Source organism: Telopea speciosissima, chromosome 1, assembly GCF_018873765.1.
Source record: "Telopea speciosissima isolate NSW1024214 ecotype Mountain lineage chromosome 1, Tspe_v1, whole genome shotgun sequence".
NCBI classification, from domain to species: domain Eukaryota; kingdom Viridiplantae; phylum Streptophyta; class Magnoliopsida; order Proteales; family Proteaceae; genus Telopea; species Telopea speciosissima.
The window spans coordinates 2,197,993-2,219,319 of record NC_057916.1 but is presented as its reverse complement, the minus strand read 5'-3'; the positions used below and the strand labels follow the sequence as shown (position 1 = coordinate 2,219,319).

Sequence of the window (21,327 nt, the reverse complement as noted above, 5' to 3'; positions counted from 1 at the left end):
AGGAATCCAAAACCAAATATTGAATTCAATTCTTGCTTTTATTTTGAACGGAGATATATGGAGTTTGATTGAAACGTTTCTACAATAACAGTGAGGAAGAAGTAAGGAGGGACAAGCGAAGCGAAGCTACTGCTACTACTATAATAAAAGACATAAAGTTACCTTTACGCGGGCTGGGATTATTATGGGCATGGAATCCTTACAGCGGCTGAAGCATGGTTAGTTCGTCGCGCGGGAAACAAAGACAGTCAGTCGCCGCCGATGGCTCACACGTAGAAGCCCGCGGGTGGATCACTCGATCAAGTCAAATAAGAGAAAATGGAATCTAGGGGTGTTTAGGTAAATAAACTCCACTCCAGGTTTTGCGTTAACCATGAGATGGGTGACGTAATCATTTTTGGCATGTAACTGTGGTTTTAGGAATGGCTATGAGACAGTTATGGATACCACAAATCTTGCAATCTTGTGAGGAAAACGTTCGGACAACTGTCAAAGACTGAAAGACTCAAAGTGGAACCCATTTTAGAGATTTTGCCCTTTTTTTCTTAACGCTTAAGAGATGCTTCCCACTCTTTAAATATAAAATTCCGAAGGGATCGGGTGAAGAACGTGAATCCGTAGATTCGAATCGATTCACATTCGGTTTCTAGGGTTTATGCGGAATTAGGCTGATTTCACTTGATTCCCGATCTTTTCCAATCGAGTCCGAACAGAATCATCAATCGACTACACCTGATCCAGATACCGATTTCTTGTTTTTAAAACGTTGAATTTCTTTTGAACAATTTATTAGATTGGAATAAGAGCGTCATCATCAAGTTTTAGTCACACTTTCTACAATAGGTGGCAATCTATTGTAATTAAACCAATATTTTATTTTTTGGGTAAATAGTTAAATCAATATTAACCCTTAGAATTTTGTGATCTTAATAGTGCCTAGGTTAATCATGTATTGCTCATGTGCAAAATTTGAGATCTTAATTCAATTATATGGGAATATGGTCTACCCTTCACTGCATATTTATCTTTATAATTTTAATACTAATGCGTTTTTCAAAGTTCAGTGCTTTTCTATCATTTTCCTTTTTGTTACATATGAAATAATTTGATTATGCTCAAACTTGACATAAGAGTAAGAGAAGCCTATAATGGATTTGATAGTATATCTTGAATCTAGTTAAGTGTAAGAGGAAAAGAAAACATGAGACGAATGAGATCATGTGATGGAGGAACCTCCATAGCTATCGCATTGGTTAAATTTGGCCCTCAAGTAAGTATGAAAGGTGTTTCAAAAGTAAGTACAAGGGGGCATCCAATGACAATAGAAGCCTAAGTGGTTGTTGGGACTTGGGAATATTGGGAAAAAACATCTCCTGTGATTCCTTGATCGGTACAGTTCCCTTAGTGCCTCTAATAAGAGAGGGGTGCACCCCACCCGGGCCATAGTGTTCGATCAGGGGTGGAATGGTCATTGTGCCCTCTTGTTAGGGAACTGTAGAAACTATATCGAGCAAGGAATTGGAGGAGATAAAAATTCAGGAATACTAACTACAAAGTTGTGATTTTGTTTCATTTTATCACAGAAAGTTAAAATGGGGGCAAAATAAGAAGATTGCAAGAAAGGATGAAGCTTGTCAAGATGTAGACATGGAGAATCGTTCCAAAACCCTATTTTGCCATTGGCATGCCAACAAGGAAAATCCAGACTAGTGGTATAGATGAAACCAAGGGTCAAGCTCAGCTTGATGTTTTGCTTTGAAGTTGAAGAATATCCCAATTGGCTTTATCCCATTCTATTGTACTGATTTCTTACATAGTTAAAGGATGGTATCAAGCTCAGCTTGATGTTTTGTTTTGGATCTTTCTTCATAAATTATGGTTATCCCTTCGTCCCAGCCTCCTAGGTGTTACTTTTATGGGAGAAAGGATATGACGGCTCTTGTGCCTCGACGCAGGACCACCAGAAATGACTTTCACGTTCTAAGAGTTTTCACATTTTCATGGGGGTGTAGTAGTCATTTCATGTGGCCCTGTGTTTGGGCATAAGAATTATGCATCGCACGCAACCTGGTAACGTTCTCTTTCCCTACTTTAATTTATTGTTTGTGATGAATAAAAGAGGTGTAAGCTTCATTGCTCATGAAGAGAATTGCCAAAAGGGTCTGGATGACCATGCAGCAAAGGTCATAAATAAAACCTTTCAATAGAAAAAAAAAAGGGACAAAGTTTTATATACTACCATGCATGGTGCACGGTCGTGCTTGAACATTTGGATGGAGACAAAAATGTCCCTTGTAATACCAAAACCCACTCCCTATAAGATGAATTGAACGATCGCAACCTGGTAACGTTCTCTTTCCCTACTTTTATTTATTGTTTGTGATGAATAAAAGAGGTGTAAGCTTCATTGCTCATGAAGAGAATTGCCAAAAGGGTATGGATGACCATGCAGCAAAGGTCATAAATAAAACCTTTCAATAGAAGAAAAAAATGGACAAAGTTTTATATACCACCATGCATGGTGCATGGTCGTGCTTGAACATTTGGATGGAGACAAAAATCTCCCTTGTAATACCAAAACCCACTCCCTATAAGATGAATTGAACGATCGCATTTTATAAAAGGGTTTTTGTCAAATGCCCCGGCGAAAATGCCCATTTGTCCAAATGCCCGTTGAAAACTTTTCTAATTGTAAACTCCCTCTTACTTTCAAAACATTGTAGCATTTTGATTAGGGATGTAAACGGATCGAATTCGGTAGGATAGTGGCATTATCATATTCGTATCCGATTATATTTGGACGGATTCGGATAATATTCTATCGATTTTCGAACGGATTCGGATAATTTCCGGATAGTGATTTTTTGAATATAGGTTCTCCTATATGGATATGAATACGGATTGAATACGATTTTTCGACTATCCATTGACTTATTTACCGTTTTTATGATGAGGGTTGAGGTTGAGACTTAAGAGTTCAGTAATTACCCTTTCTTCTACTCTTTTTAGTTTTTTATTCTCTTACATTTTTTACTTTTGATTTTTTAATAGATATGTATTTCCATGTATCACATTGCATAAAACAATATATATAAACCAACAACAAATCTAGAAAAAGAATCACATTATCTTAACTTATAAATTTATAAAAATAAGATAACAAAATCCAATGAGGTAACTTAAAAGGATAGACAAACACAGAGTTATATTTCAGATATTTTATTACCGTTGGATTGCTAAACGAATCGGATAATAATCGGTCGGCTAGGGGGATTATCATATTCGTATCCGATTAGTTTCAGACGGATTTGAATTCTCCTAAACGGATAAGAACGCGGATCGAATAGGGATTTACGAATATCCATTTACATCCCTAATTTTGATCCAGTCCGTTAGTTTAGGACGTTAGAGGTTAGTATTAGGGTATATAATGACCAAAATGCCCTTGTAACAAAAACCAACAAAATTAAAATGTAAAGTGACCAAATTGCCCTCATCTTCCCCAAATGGTTTAGGGTTTGAAACTGAAAATCAATCCCTAAACCATATGGAGAAGATGATCCTTAAAATCAAACCTCCAAAATTGAAATGGGGTTTCAAAATGAAGGAACAAGCTTCGCCATGGAAGCGAGGCGGCCATTAAACAGTAGAAAATCGTCACAAGCACGACTGAACCGGAAACACCAATTGGGATGTCTTTGGTAGGATTCCTGACCTCTTCCGCCATAGTTGACACGGCATCGTATCCAAGATAGCTTAGATACACCATCGCTGCTCCATTGAAAACCCCTGCGATTCCAACCGGGAAGAACTCACCCGCGTTCTTTGGATCCGATGGTTGTGTATAATTCTTCCAATCACCTCTCCAGAACCCAACCAGTATGATGAATGCAATGAACAGTACGTGGATCATTCTCAGCACTATGTTCGATACCGAGCTCTCCTTCGTACTGGGTAATAGAAAACAGAGGAACAACAAATTAAAGAGATGAAAAGGAACAAAACTGAAAAAACCCAAATCCCAGTTAGACAAAAATCGACGAATCCCCCTCCCCCTATACCCAATAGTTTCCGGAAAACCAAGTCTGAGAACAATGTCAATGTCAAACTCATAGAGTTGAAGTTTTCTGAAACATTTCAATCAACTACCGAATAATAGACTTCTCTGTTCTCCTCTTGTAATGGCAATGACCCAGTAATCAATGTTCTTCTCTAAAGAACAATCCTTAGAAGGGCAAGAGGCCAACGGTACTGACTACAAAATCTCTAATTTTTGCCACTTCTCAAACAGTCTTTGAAAGTATAAGAGAGCAAGAAAGAGGATCCAAAAGATTATCACAGTAGAGATCAGGGCATCTTATCTAAGCCATCTTTTTCTTCTCAATCATCACTTCGATATAATCTACAATGCAATCCACACATAAGGAATGAGCAAAACAACCCCTCTGGATTCTGAATCTCTTTAATTCAGATACAGAGTTCATACGATTTGACAATCGAAATTTGTTAAAGAAATTTCTAATTCTTCCACCAGATCAGAGTATTCATTATTGGCCTGGCTAGGATTCCATTGCATCTCTGCCATGGTTGATTCTTGTTCGATGAAGAGAGTTGAGAAATTACATGCCTTAATGCCTTATGGAAATAAAGAATGATTTAAAGCATTATTTTAGGGTTCATCTTCCCTCAGGGTTTGATTTTCAGTTTCAAACCCTAAACCATTTGGGGAAGATAAGGGCAATTTGGTCATTTTATATTTTAATTTTTGTTGGTTTTTGTCACAAGGGCATTTTGGTCATTACATACACTAAAACTAACCTCTAACGTCCTAAACTAATGGCCTGGATCAAAATGCTACAATGTTTTGAAAGTAAAAGGGAATTTACAATTAGAAAAGTTTTAAAGGGACATTTGGACAAATGGGCATTTTCAGGAGGGCATTTGACAAAAACCCTGTATAAAAACTGGACCCTTCAAAAATTATAAAATCGAGACTAATTTTAAAGAAATTAAAAAGAAAAAGGGAGAAGATTTTCTGAGCAATTGGGGTAAGGTACACTATTACCTGTGTATCTATCTCTCTCATTCCAACATGAAATGACCTTGCTGCTCTCTTAGATACAATACTATTTTGTCACACCTCATTGGTACAATCCTCTCTCAAAGATAAATGATGGCATATAACAATGCTTATAAGTAAGTGTTCATATATAATAATAGGGAGAGTATTCTACGAGAAAACGGCATAGAAAATGCATGGAATGACGAAACGGGTTCATATAAAGGATAAAAAAATCATTTCATATGAAGAGAAGAAAGAGAGAGAGAGAGTGCTACCATACCCTCCGCCAAACAACCTTTCCTATAAGAATATGATTCTTTGGAAATCACAAACAAATAATCTAAGAAGGATAGTGGCACACAAAGGCATATTCAATGGAAAAAACAGAGGATGTCTACCCCATAGAAAAGAAGATAATGAGTATATTCCATGGTTCTTACCTACGAAATGATTTGAGATTTTTTTTTTTTCTGTTCTGATAAACAAATGATCTGAGAATTTGAGAACACCTCTCTTGATGGGAAGACTTTGTTTTTAATATTTATTGTGATTTATGATACCTAGTCAAATTGTGAATAAAAAAATAATATACACATGGATCCTACATGTGTCTCCTACATTAATACACCTTTTGTTTTCGTTTTATTTTGTTTTCAATAACACCTTAAGGATTGAAATATTTATTTTTTTTAAATTCAGGATCCTCCTCACTGTTCATTCTTTGCAATAGCCGTAAATTTAGTACATGTATCTAACACCCCTCCCCCTAAAATGGGGGGGGAGGGGGGAACGTAAGAATATCTTTAAGGCGCATGTGGATCCAATTGTTATTCTAAATTCTTTCAATTCAGGAAATTCTCAAAATTACAGTTCTATCTCCAATTCGTAGATGGAGAATTGCATTTGGATGCATAATCCGTCGGTAGATGAAATAACCTCTCCATCTTGGTTGTGTCTCTTCCTCTTTTATATAAGGAGAAGAGGTCTTGCGTTTGTTCATCAACATCTTTTGGAAGTAATTGTAAATTTCGTTTTTCTCTCTACCGTAGTTTGTCTATGTCAATGAGTTATTGAATTTAACATTTAGAGTGTAATCGCCTTTAATAGTTGTACTTATGTGCTTAGAGAATTGTTTTATCTTAGAGATATAGAGGCATGGTCAATTTGGATTGCACAAATTAAGGTGTTTAAAAATCTTTAAAAATAGTATCGGTACGATTCAACTCTACTATCTTCTATTCCAGTGATACAATATGTATATTGGACCTATTGGTGATGTAAATCCCTCTTCAACATCTACAAGGATATTTCGGTTATGTACAAACTACCAAACAAACAAATAAGTCTTATACTACTACCCGTTACATTATAAATTTCTTACAATTACATGGAGAGAGAAAATCTAAGCAGTGAAAACTCTTGGGTCATCGTTGCACTCTAACCGTTTGTTGAACGAATACTCGATCCATAAAGTATTCCATCCAAATTAACAGAAATCTAGGTCGAGGACATATATCTTTTTACTTTTATACTCTTTTCTATGTTGTTATTAAGAGTACATGAAACGACATTTAAGAAAGCAAAAAAGACACATGTTATCACCTAATCGTATGCAAAGTTAGGCAATGACATGTGTTTTTTGGCTTTTATAACTGCCCTTATCAATGCTGTTATTAAGAGTACATGAAAAGACAATTACGAAAGCAAAGAAACACATTTTAATACCTAATCATACGTCAAGTTAGGTCGATGATGACATGTGACTTTTTGTTTTTATAAATGTCCCTACGTTGCCACTAAGATTAGGTGAAAAGGCATTTATAAAAGAAAATAGGATTTTTGTCAAATGCCCCCATCAAAATGTCCATTTGTCCAAATGCATCTTTACAACTTTACAATTTACACATGTGTCTTTACTTTCAAAACATTATAACATTTTAGTCCAATCCATTAGTCTTTGATGTTAGGTATTAGTTTTAGGGAATCTAATGACCAAAATGCCCTTGTGACAAAAACCCACCAAAATTAAAGAGTAAAGTGATCAAATTGCCCTCATCTAAATTTAGCTAGTCTCTAGGGAGGCATGCGCCCAGGTTGCTATCAAGGGGCATCCAACGATTGAGTTGTGCCACACACATCTCGGTGCATGCCTAGGAATGTGTGCGACACAGCTCAATGGCTGGCAGTGCCCTGGGCATTCCTTGCTCCCTGGAGATGATCCTGATCCCCCTCATCTTCCCCAAATCCTTTAGGATTTGAAACTGAAAATCAAACCTTAAACGATTTGGGGAAAATGAACCCTAAAATCAATTGATTTTTCGCTCTTAGGAACAAAAGCGATCGATATTGTAGTAGAAAAGTATAGAAACAAGATTAAGGAAAATTAAATATTGAAGCAAGTGAAAGAATATACAAAAAGCGACAAGGAAGAAGGGATGGAAGTACCTCCTAGGAACATAAGTGATCGATTCCTCCATGACTGTCTTGTCATCCTTAGGTTTAGTTGCAGATCGTAGAGGATACCGAAGTTTCGACTTCGAAGTATCTCCAGAGACGATAAAACCAATAAATGTTTTAAGAAATTTTCAATGGAGAGAGAGTGGATCATAAAAGTTTTGTCATTACCAGAAGAAGATTGCTCTTTAGTGGTGGCGTCTAAGATACTGCTCTGGCATGGATTTTTTTTTTTTTGATAACCAGAATTTATTGTCGCTGAAACAACGTTTCATAAGAGTCTAAAAACATTGGGATAGAGATCAAGGGGGGGGGGGATAATACATCCATATGTGTGAAGACTGAGTGTCAGCTGCAGTGGTAGCCAGGATGTCCGCTGTAGCATTACCCTATCTGAGGATGTGTTGGAGGTGAATATCTTCAAAATATCTGAAGAGACTCTTACAATCTTGTACCAAAGAAGCTACACGCTAGGGAATTTGAGTTGTGCAATTAGTGAGACTATGTACTAGTAAAAGATTGTCGCTCTCGATGATGAGGCGAGAGATATTCCAGTTGATGGCCAAAAGGAGAGCTTGCCGAATAGCACTGGCTTCTGTGACCGAAGCATATGTGTGGCCAATTCCAAAAGAAAAACAGCCGATGAAGGAGGTTGCTGATCTACAAATTCCACCAATGCCTGCTGGTCCCGGATTGCCTCTACTAGCACCATCCACATTGAATTTGCAGTAGGACTGAGGAGGAGGGTACCAAACAACCAATATGTGTTCTCTGGGCTTATGAGACTGAGTGTGACCCACAAAATCATGAGCTGTAATACTAGCTGCTCTGGCATGGATGGATGGAAACATTTTCGGGTCATAAGTTAAATTGGCCTAAAGATTAAAAGAAATACAAATATTGAATCAGTGACTTACTTTTCCTGCTTCACGAAGCTGTCGGAACTTTCTGTTAGATTGGAGCTTTGCTAAGGCTTTGCTCAGAGCTCCGATGGGATTAGCAGGGCCATCAACGGTGGCAGTTGGAAGAGAAACTTGTTTATTGTCATTCAAGATGATGATGAGATTTGAATCAAGATAACTAGCATTATTCATTGCTTCAAATGTTTGTCCTGCCGTCATGGCTCCATCCCCAATTACAGAATTTACATGATTATTCTCCTTGTAAGTCTCTAGCAACAACCATTCCTTTCATAGAGATTAGCGAATTGCCTGATTGAGATTAAATTTTGAGATTCTTTGTTGCTATAGGTAGAGAGAATACGAAGATGGAATAGAAGAATTGTTGCAAAAAATCGATTGATTTTAGGGTTCATCTTCCCCAAATTGTTTAAGGTTTGATTTTCAGTTTAAAATTCTAAACGATTTGGGGAAGATGAGGGCAATTTGATCACTTTACTCCTTACTTTTGGTGGGTTTTTGTCACAAGGGTATTTTGATCATTAAACTCCTTAAAACTAATGTCTAACATCTTAAAGGATTGAACTAATGTATTACAATGTTTTGAAAGTAGGGAGACACGTGTAAATTGTAAAATTGTAAAGATGCATTTGGACAAATGGGCATTTTAAGGGAGCATTTGACAAAAACCCTTGAAAATAAGACACATATTATCATGTAAGCATATCTATCTATGGGGATGGATGGTTGGAGATGACTCTGGTGGTTAAATGTCATTGGAGATGATCAGAGTCCAAGTGTACACTTGAATGTAGTCCATCTGAGTTAGTTAATAATTGGGGAAACTCATATAATTAATTTTATTTCAATTCAAATCCTCTCCAGTGAGCCAGTCCGGACGGCTGAGCTAGCTGACACACATTTAAGGACAACATGCTCCAGCCGTTCAAGTGTGGCACACTTAACAATCCAACTGCAGCTAGACAGATAAATTTTCCAAAATAATAATAAAAGGGATAACCACGAGAAGTAAAGTAGTAATTACCAAAAAAAAATTGAAGTAAAGTATAGTCAAGCAACTTTTGAAAAATAATAATTATTTAATGAAAGTTGGCAGTCCATTACATCTGAGATAATATGGAATACTGGAAACAGATCCTCTACAGTGCGCTGCCTTGTCCTGTCTGTGCTGCACAGACACAAGACCCATGCAATGACCACCTTACCCCTGCCTGAGTGCTTTGCCCGAGCAAGGTAAGGCAGTCATTGTGCATGGTCATGTCTGCGATTCTACACAGCACAAGCCAAACGGGCAGCTGCACCGGTGAAAGCGAGCTCTCCTAGAAAAAAAATTAAAAAATAAAAATCATTAATTAACATCTATATATGCTTACATTCCCTAGCTACACCCATCTCAACTCTCCCTTCTGTCTCTAGATCTGATTCTTCCAGTTTAAGTCCTTATGGATTCTGTAGCTGATGCTCGACTTCATGTTCTTTTCTTCCCATTAATGGCTCAGGGCCATCTGATCCCAATTATAGATACTGCCAGACTATTTGCCATGCGCGGAGTGAAGGTCACCATCCTCACCACTCCCCTCAACAGACCCCACATCTCCCCGATTGTTCAACGGGATAGAAATTTTGGTGTCGAGATCGGAATTCAACAAATCCGATTCCCCTCCGTCGAAGTCGGCTTACCGGAAAACTGTGAGAACGCCAGTTCTATCAGTGATCCTGAAATGTTACTGAAATTCCTCAAAGCTATAAACATGCTTCAACAACCATTCGAGGAAATCCTTCAAGAACAACGCCCCGATTGCGTCGTTGCAGACATGTTCTTCCCTTGGGCAACTGATGTTGCAGGCAAGTTTGGAATACCAAGGATTGTCTTCCATGGATCAAGTTTCTTCTCTCTGTGTGTACAAGATAGCTTGAGTCGCTATAAACCTCATGCCAATATTGCTTCTGATTTGGAGGCGTTTGTGGTGCCTTGCATCCCTGACCAGATAGAGATGACAAGCTCACAGCTTCCGGATGACCTTCAAGATCCAAACAATATCGGTGAATTCCATAAAAGTATTTGGAATTCAGATGAAAGGTGTTATGGAACTCTGATGAACAGCTTCTATGAGTTGGAGCCAGCTTATGCAGAGCACTACAGGAAGGCCATGGGAAGGAAGGCATGGCACATAGGTCCAGTTTCTTTCAGCAATATGGATTTTACAGAGAAGGCACAAAAAAGGGGAAACAGAGCTGCCATAGATGAACACGAGTGCTTGCGTTGGCTAGACTCTAAGGAACCTAATTCGGTTCTCTTTGTGTGTTTTGGGAGCATGCCTCGCTTCAATTCAACTCAGCTACGTGAGATTGCTATGGGTCTTGAAGACTCAGGTCATCCATTCATCTGGGCAGTACTGAGAAAGGCTGAGGAGGAACCATGGTTACCAGATGGGTTCGAGGAGAGAATGGAAGGAAAGGGTTTGTTAGTAAGGGGTTGGGCTCCACAGGTGTTGATCCTTGAGCATCCATCTGTTGGAGGTTTTGTGACTCACTGTGGATGGAACTCAACCTTTGAGAGTATAAGTGCAGGTGTGCCAATGATCACTTGGCCACTCTTTGCAGAGCAATTCATCAATGAGAAGCTGGTGACAATGGTGCTGAAGATAGGAATTGCAGTAGGGATTAAGACATGGAGTTTATTTTCTGAAGGAAAAGAATTGGTGAAAAGAGATGCAATAACGAAGGCTGTTACTAGTTTGATGGACAGTGGAGAAGAAGCAGAGCAGATGAGAAGTAAGGTAGGAGAGCTAAAAGAGTCGGCAAGAAGAGCTGTTGAAAAGGGCGGGTCGTCATATGCAGATTTGACGGCTTTGATCGAGGATCTGAGGTTGCATAAACGATCTGCAGTATAGCAAGCAGGGATTTGATTGTTAATGGGGAGAGGTGGGACATTTTTATGTATTTTTTTAACTAGGATTAAGGGTGCCATCCAATCAGAATAGACCCACCTGCGAAGTTATTGGTCCAATTCTGAATCTAAATTTTGGAATAATGGTTCGATTATGGAATGGATCTCCCAAAGGATTCAGAACTAAAGGGCCAGTTAGAAATTGGCTAGAACCAAAACCTCCAAGACCCATTTCAAACTTGCATTTAATCATATATTTGGTTTTTTGTCTTTCTTTTGTTGAAATCATATATTTGGTGTTGGTGATGTAGATTTTGGAATTTTGGATTTATTGGTATGCTTGGTAATGAAGATTTTCTTTTAAGTATTTTAGTTCATATATTTATTTGTATGCTTATGGATAGATATTTAGTTATTTGTGTATTTATATATGACTATTTGATTATTTTGTATTCTATTTTTTTAAAATAATAATAAAATTGGGTTACAAGTTTTTAAAAAGTTCTGTAATATAATTTGTATTTGGATATGAACGGGAAGCATATTTAGCCCCGTGATGCACGGTGCCAATCCATATCGGTATCAGTCATAACCAATATCTATATGATATCAATACATATTATTGGTGTCAATCAAAAAGATTTAGTATCATTTTTGATCGATTCAGACCAATTTCGACCAATTCTTATCTGTATCATTTCGCTATCAATGCACTCCATTGATATGATATGGTTCTTTCCATTTGCTCTACTCCCTGCAACTTCTAACATGAGAGCAATGTGTGAACCTTACAAAATTCACCTACATTAGTGAATATTACCATTTCTCCTTTAAGATTTCATTCAATATTAGGATTTCAAAATTCATGGTTTAGGTTCAAGTTTCATGGCATTTTTTATTGATCTTGCCAAGGAAGAACGATGTTTTCAAGCTTTGAAAATTAACAATCTATACAACAACGAAAAAGCTGCTCCTCTGTCTTGATCTTTTTTTTTTTTTTTTTTTTTAAATAGTGTGACACTAACCATGACCTTAGTAAAATATAATGATGCCAATTCATAATAGTAGAATCTAATAGTAATTCTAGGTTACATCACTGTTTCAAAAATTAGAATAAGCGTATTCAAGTCGTAATCGGCCGTGACAAATCCAGCCGATTCTGATCGATTCAAATCGGAGTCGGTATTGACCGATTCGATAACCCTGGGTTTTGTTTAATTGTCTTCATAAACTTCTCTCACTTGTTTGGTGGAGAAATTTTTGGGTGCCAAATAGCCATGGCTTGGTAGATCACAGTCACGACCATCCCTTTCATGTCATACTTACTTACTAAGCTGAATTGAATTGAATATAAGGTCGCGCCAATGTTTGGTCATGGGTTCAAGTCTTGGAAACAGCCTCTATGAAAACAGGGGTAAAGCTGCGTACATTTGATCCTTCCCAAACCCTGCTAAATGCGGGAGCCTTGTATTGGTATGGCGTTCATAAACTAGACACCAAATGGGCCTTTTTCTGGTACTCTGATTAATGGGTTTTTAAATATATAATCATTTTGGAGGATCCAGAATCTCTTTCCTTCAGAATAGGCCCATCAAATTATCAAATTCCGTTTCTTTGTTTGTCAATTTGGATTTTGAAGAATGCATGAACCATACCTTTTAAATATTTTAGTTCTTTAAGGCTGACTTATTAGAGACCATTTTACTCAATTAACCTCTATTTCTTAATTGAAATAGAAGCTTATCATGGATAATCAATAACTAAATACAATTTTTTTTTTTGTGTTATTCCTATAAAAAAACAACAACGCTTTGTTAGGGTTTAGGGTTTAAGCACTAGTTGCTTAAAGCATTACACCTTGTGTATCAAGTTTGGAATACCAAGCTGCTACCTCCAGCTAGTATTTATAGAGAAACTAGGGTTTAGGTCAGATGGACTAATTACTAGATTGCCCTTCACAGCCTGAGCTTTAATACAAGTAGGATTATATTAGAACATATGAAAGAATATTACATCAATACCCTTACACGTTTATCATAGTCTATTGTTATAGTATGTTTGACAATAACTAAAAAAATATCTCCCATAATCCAAAAAATATTGGAATGCATACAATTGGATAAACTTCACGAAACATGAACTATGAGTTTCTCCTTAATTTATTGCATCAATACCCTTACACGTTTATCATAGTCTATTGTTATAGTATGTTTGACAATAACTAAAAAAATATCTCCCATAATCCAAAAAATATTGGAATGCATACAATTGGATAAACTTCACGAAACATGAACTATGAGTTCCTCCTTAATTTATTGCATCCAACATCCACTGAGCAAATGGGTATGCTAACAAAATAAACAATGTGTGGATACGACGTAGTGAGTGTGCTCCATGGCATTTACTTTAAAAAAAAAAATAGTGTGTTCCATGGCCAAGAATGAGATAGGAGTTTAGTTTCACATCGATTGAGAAGAGTGTGGTTACTGGGCTTATGACCTTTGGAATGATCTATCCACCTTGAAATTCGAACTTTTGCGTTGGGTTCATGATGATGAGCATTTATTGTCTACTCCATGTCCTCGTGTGGTGATGAGTGAGCCTCAGTTGGATGACTAAGTCCCCAATAGACTCGATCTAGAGTCAAGTGGTTATTTGACTACTACTTATTTCTAACACACTTGAGTTAACTCTTTGATTTTTGTTGTCTAGTACTTTTCTATATTTACAAGTTTATTTTGGATCTTTTCCTTTTTATGTTGCATAAATTTTGTAACAAAGTAGGTTGTTCGGGCACCGGCCATATGTGGCCAATGACTCAAAACTAGGAGGGAGTTGATGCAGTGAGTGCGTTCGCTCCATGGCCAAGAATGAGAGGGGAGTTTAGTGTGTGGTTGATGAATTTATGATCTTGGAAAGAGTCTCTCCACCCTGAAGCTTGGGCTTTTGAATTAAACATCATCAAGGTATAACCATAAATAAACTAAGCGAAACTTTTTTGTCACTCAAGATAAGCAAAGGGTCAAATCCCTTGGATGGATGAAGAGATTCTCTCTTCACCACAAGTGAAATTTTCACCGTTGGTAAAAGAAAACTAGATCCAATAAACAATGTGAGCTTGGATATTTTAGGGTAGAAGGCTCGGCTGGCCAAGGAGCACAGGAGCTTTGCCTACCTGGACTAGGCTTGCCTTAAACTTAAGCACATTAGTAATGTTATAAATGGATCGATCAGTATTGGACTTCGGATTCTATCTAATAGTTGTATAAGTGAAAGGATTGGAAGCTATTGAGCTGAGACCCACCAAATTTCTTCTGCCTTGACTTGACAGATCTACAACCAAAGTCAGATCATCTGGTGGCCTTTCAAATTTGATGATTAATCTCTGCCGGGATCCTCTATATTTCTGACTTCTTCTCTCTAGTAGCCACATTCAAAATAGTGTTCATGCTTCAATTTTGGGTCCACAATCATGGTTTTAAGGGGGTTAAGGTTTCGTGGAGGTTTCTAACAATATCACAAGAGACTAAAGAGACAAGGCTTAAAGGTTTAATGGAGTTAGTTTCCTGATGATTCTTGTTGAGCTTAAGATTGAAAATTTATGCTGTGTTTGGTATGCATTCTCAGAATGCATTTTGGAACGATAAAAATATACCAAACAATATTTTGTCAGAATAGATTTTGGCACACTCCACAATGAGACTCGTTCCTGACCCAATTTTATGAATTCAAAATTATAATGTGTATCAAACAACATTTATTATCACTTCAAAATGCATTCTATTCTAGACCCATAATGCATTATGATAATGTATACCAAACATTCTTAAGTTTCATTAGCTTTCGAGGAAAACATATTTTTTCAATTATCAACAAAGTTAGGAGAAGAGATTGTATGAGTTGTGCTAGTTAAATGAAGTTAAGTCAAGTTCAGAAATCATAACAGGTCAATGAAGATAAAAGAAAGGGAGGACAGAAAAGAGCAGGTCCCCCCTCTCCCCCGCACCCACCCACCCCACCCCCCCCCCCCCCCAATAATAAAAAAAAAAAAAAAGAAAGAAAAGAAATTAAAAGGGGGGGTGGGGTTGGAGAATTCAAAGGAGAACATAATCAATATTGTACAGATGAGGATAATATAATCCATTCATTTATCTATTTTTTTAAACGTGTTTAACTGTTTATATTTAATAACCAAAGTTGACTCACTATGCAACACTAGAATCCTTTTTTATTATTATAAAGATAGGGATAATCCATTATTTGGAAACCAGCAAATCAATGGATTTCTTTAGTGATTATAAGGAAAAGGAGGCGTGTACATTGCTCTTATACTGTCTCTCCTCTTGGCATTCTCTTTTTCTTAATCATCTGAACTCTTGTCAAGGTTTAAAATCTAAATATCGGATTCGGCATCGGTCACTGCCAAAACTTTTTCAGATTGGGATTGAGTCGGTACAAATCAGTCAGGATCGATCAAAAACCCTCAAAATCGTTTTTTTATGGATTGGGTCATGTATCAACCAAAGATGATGGATGTTTTGATCTCGGGATCAGATCGACCAATATTATTTGGATCGGATCGGTGAATATCGGTTGGTATCAATCAATATCAATCAAGATAATATAAAAAAAATTTTAAAACTTTGAAAAAATAAAAAAAATTATTCAATCAGATAGGATTGACCGATCTAGGGAATGATCCAGTCAAATCTTGTTGTATCGGTCTAATCTCGAGATTGGCCTCGATCGATACCAGTCTGATCCGATCCAACTGATATCGACTGATCCGATCCAAGATTACGAACCATGACCCCTATACATATATCATGAGGCACCCCCTTTACGTGCTCCATATATAGGTTCGGCGTGGGAGATGCCATTACATGCGAGTCGCATAAAGATCCCTACCCATGATAAAATTATCAAAAGTGTATGTGGGGCATTACTTCTGATTTTGAGATTCGATAAGGTGGTTACTTCTAAAAAGCATTTGTGTTGGTACTTATAAGTCTTTCGTCTAGTGGACAATTTTCTGCATATGCAGCTTGTTTGAAGAAATAATTCTTATGATTGAGAAACAAAGTGCTTGCAAAAATAGAAACTAGAAGTTGAAAAGGAAATGAAAATTACCTAATCAATTTAGAAAATTAAATTTCCTGCCAACAGCAATTTCTGTTAGAATCCTTTCTCGAAAATAAAAAACCCTTCACCGATTTTTTTGGTTAAAAGGAGCTTATATTAGTATATATATAACGAAATTACAATCTGTAATAAGTCATACCCGAAGCATCATTCCTAATATGAGTGGAAAGTGCTTTAGGAAGACCAGAAATACTAAAGTCAACCTCTTCTACATGATGTACAATACCTATTAGGGGTGTCAACGGGCCGGTTCGGGTCGGTTTCGATTCAGGGTTTTTGGTTTCGGTGTGACTTTTATAGAAATCGAAACCAAACCATTAAGAAATATTCGGTTTTGGTGCGGTTTGGTTTCGTGTCGGTTTCGGTTTATGATAACGGGTTGATATCGGTTTGGATTCGGTTTGGTACCAGTTTTATATAACGGGTTGATATCGGTTTGGTACCAGTTTTATATAACTAGTAAGGTCCGGTTAGTGCTAATTTTTCTTCTTTTTCTCTTTTAAGTACATAAAATATTTCAAATACAATGCATCTTTGTATCCTATGTCCTATGGCCTATGGATACAATTGGTTGGGTAATCATTAACAAAGGATATGAGATAAAGTGAGAAACTATTACAACACATTTAGGGGGCAATGGGGCATTAGGCAGTTACTGATTTACTCATTTATCGGGTTAGGTCGATTCGGTTTGGGTTCAGGCCTAACGGTTCGGGCTACAGGTGCACCGTCGGGCTAGCCCAAGCCAAACCAAACCGTTTGCCTTTCTGGATCCACAAACCGAACCGAACCATTAAGAGTTCGGTCCGGTGTGGTCCGGGCTGGTTCGGGCCGGTTTCATCGATTCGGGTTGGGTATTGACACCCCTAATACCTACTAAGAAATCTGCACAACCATTAATCTCTCTAACATGGTGATTAAAGCTACAGCTGCGAAAACTATCACATAAACTCCGAATCTCCTCAAGTAACCATAGGAATTCCCAATGTGGTTGGAACATTCCCACAATCATTTGCACTGCCACCATAGAGTCTGAACGCACCTGCACCTACTGTATTTGCACTTCCAAGAAAGTGAATCATTGTTTTCAAAATCGGAACAGACGCAAACCAAAAACTGTCAGAATTCTGTTATGGTACCGCTTCAACCAAATGAACCGTTGCATTTTGAACCCCTCTTGTCCCCATCTAAGGGTCGTGTGTGACCGTTATGGTTTGTAACCTTGGATCGGATCAGCCAATATTAATTGGATTGGATTGGTATCGCTTGAGATCGATTCAATACACCTGTACCAACAAGGGTAAAAAAGTAAAAAAAACAAAAAAAACGAAAATATAGGGGCAAATGCATCATATTTGACTCGATTCAGGGCGATTGCAATCAGAAACAAGACATCGGTCCGATCCCGATACCAAGATTATGAACCATGGTAAGCGTGCAAGTTTGCATGGCCGTGTGCTTAACCTTTTATCATAATAAAATAATAAAACCAATAAACCAAATCGAATGGTTGTGAGGGAGGACTCAAATCACCCAATACTCACTTAGAGCTCTAAATATTATGGTGTTACCCTTACCACCCCCCCCCCCCCCTCAAAAAAAAAAAAAAAAAACAACTATGGTGTTACCCAATGCTCACGAGAGTTCTAAAACACCCTAATGGGTGGTTCACATCCTAAAATGGACATGGTAACATGAGAACGTTTTCCGTTTTTTACCTTAAAAAGAGCAAAGTATCTTTGACAGAATTTTAATGGAATAGCTATATAATACAGAATGGAATAAGAAAGAGGCCTCTTATGACAACAGAAAAAGAAAAAAAAAAAAAACTCTTTTTAGAACAAACATATATTCCAATGGTCATATTATTATTATTTTTTTGGGGTGGGGTAACTTAATGGTTATAATTAATTATGGAAATTGTGAGGTATTAGTAACAATATACCATGCAATGAAAAAATATTGCTATATATCCATTGTATAAATTCCTTTATACTCTCCTCACATAATAAATAATTGGATCCACATTGATAGTTATCTTCTATTCTGACCATATAGGCCCCATATAGATGATACCATTTTTCAACCCCTCATCGGTGTAGTATGTATATTCCTTCTTACACTACCCTTGTAAAGTTGTAGGAAATCTTTTCCCTTTTTTTATGTTATGCCCCAATGTAGAGCTAGACAAGGACCCATTAGGAGCCAGACAAAGACCCATTGGGCCACACCTTTCTTGAAATAGTCGTATAGTAGTGTAATAATTAATATGGCCCAGTGGGTCTTTGTCTGGCCCCATGTGGATGATACCATTTTCAAACCCCTCATTGGTGTAGTATGCATTTTCCTTCTTACACTACCCTTGTACAATTGTAGGAAATATTTTCCCTTTTTTTTGGTGTTAGGCCCCAATGTAGGGCTAGACAAGGACCCATTGGGACACATTAATTATTAAACTACTATACTACTACTATTTCAAGAAAGGTGGTGGATAGAAAGGTCAAACTCTTGACGGTACTTGAACTTACGCTAAACCCAACTTTCTAGCCACTTGCCACTAAGCTAGAAGCTCGTCCCCACAATGAAAACAACCTTACCAACATCTATCACCTTTTTTTTTTTCTTCAATAATACATGTATCACTTCAATTCGCATATGTTGTGCTAATTTTGGGATCATTAAAGGAGTGGGAAGAGGCATGTAGATTGATCTCTTTCAAGGTCTCAAGTATATACATCTAAATGTTCGGGTCTGGTCTTGGTTTGGCATTAAGGACTGAATCAAGATCCAAATCCTGTTAAACATGCTTTGGATGAGCATCAATGTCTAGAACCCTAGATCCTCTACAAACCGAATCCATTTTTAGGATTTGTATCTATCATAGAGTCAATACATGATAAGTTATGAGAAAGTCATTTGATTTTACACGGTCGTGTGTAATAGAGGCCTTTAAATGCTCCAGTATCGAAGGGTGATTTGAATCAAATTAAAGAATTAAAAGAACTAGGGGTAGACCTAAAATGACTCTATGAGAAGTGTTGCAGAAAGACATGCATAACTTGGACTAGTAACAAGTATGACTTTAAATATAGTGGATTGATGGGGGGGGGGGGGGGATAAGGCTGAGTTGAGTTTAATAGAATAAACAATGGATCCGATATGTGCCAATATACATGAATTTAGATCTGATTTGTTCCCTATTGTGTGCCATCGATTTTAACCCTAACTTGGGATAAATTGGTGCAAAGTTTTTAAGAACTAGACAAGCCATGCCTTTTTTACTTTTGTCTGTTCATAGAATAGCATATGTAGGGCAGCAACAGGGTCGGGTTGGGCCGGGCTTTATAGAACCCTAGTCCAACCGTAAGTCCCCTTAGCTAGGCCCAAGCCAGACCCGACCCTGACTCAGGGTCAGAAAAATCCAACCCTAACCCGCCCTTAGGGTCGAGCTGGGCCGACCTTAATTGGCCCTGATCATGGGGAGGGGGAAAGAAATGCATGGGTTGGAATGGGTTGGGAAGAACTTATTAATTTTACATAAAATAACAATATAATAAATTATATTATAACACTTATTGTCTTCATATATAGTATATTATATAAAAAAATGTGGGTGAAATTTAAAGTTCATAATGTATAATTTATATCAATATATATTTTATAGTATAACTTAAATCAGGGTCGGGCCGGGCCAGGCCAAGCTTAGCTCGAGGCCTCAATCCTAACCCGACCCGACCCTAACTCAGGGCCAGAAGTTTCCAGCCCTGACCCGCCCTCAGGGCCAAATATCTCAGCCCAGACCCTATTCGGGCTCAGGGTGGGTTTGGGCCGGCAGGGCCAAACTTGCACCCCTAAGCATATGGCCACAATTTGAATCCAATTGATTGGTAGGAGATTTTTTTCTTTGACTAAAAACTTAATGGGATTGAGTTTCCTGTTTGGTTACGTAGTGTACGATAGTACCTCCCTGTATCTATCTTTTTCATCCCACAATAAGAGGCAGATATATCATTTTATAGGAGGGAGGTGCAAGCTTAGGCTATGCAGCCTAATAACATTCTTTTCCCAAAGTTAATGAAGTAGCCTGGATCATACACACCCCTAGTACGAATCATTTCTACATACCCATTTTCAATGCCAATTACCACATAGTAGATCAAATGGGGTCCAAATTTGTGCACAAGTAAACCCCTAGGTCTCCTACTCATTATCAAGTTTTAGCTATTAGGAGAATGTACAATAGTCATTGATCTATATTGTAGGCGTGCTTGGAGATGCATGTCAATACATGAGAAAGTATTTGAATTAATGAATCATGCTTTCAAATTTTGATACATGGTTAATCTAAACCAAGTCTTCTCTATCCAAAGGTTAAAATATTCATATCATGTGTGTCAATATGATAGACATGTGGCCAACATGCAATAGCATGATGCATGGACATGTGTCACCATCATGTGATATAAAATTAAAAAAGAGAGATCGGGAACCAAAGCCAAATTTTGAACAAATTTGAATCGAAAAATAGACGTTGGGAATATAGCAGACTACAACTTGCAACAGGAGGAGGGGGAAGGACAACTAGATTGATTCAGCGATTGATCCCTGACTGATCCCAAACCAGGCCGATTCTAATCCAATTCGAATCGAAATTGATTGGAACTGATTCTGATCCCGATTCATCCTCTTAAACCTTGGTCTGGTCCGACTTCAAGAACGATGAGCCAATGAACTTAACCACTGGTTCAAAATTCAGGTGTAGAATGCACCTCCAAAAAAAGTAATCATTTATAGACGAGCTGACATGAAGGGTTTTCTGGTCATTTCATACAAAATATAGAATATGCCAAGCAACAAAT

The 21,327-nt window shown here is 37.5% G+C and overlaps 1 protein-coding gene across 1 annotated transcript; it reads left to right on the top strand.

Annotated features, from left to right (window-relative positions):
• Positions 1–9,858: 9,858 nt before the first annotated feature.
• Positions 9,859–11,330, top strand: LOC122642127 (scopoletin glucosyltransferase-like). The gene has a single exon (XM_043835551.1). The coding sequence runs from the start codon at positions 9,879–9,881 to the stop codon at positions 11,328–11,330; it is 1,452 nt and encodes a 483-aa protein (XP_043691486.1). The 5' UTR covers positions 9,859–9,878.
• Positions 11,331–21,327: the final 9,997 nt, after the last annotated feature.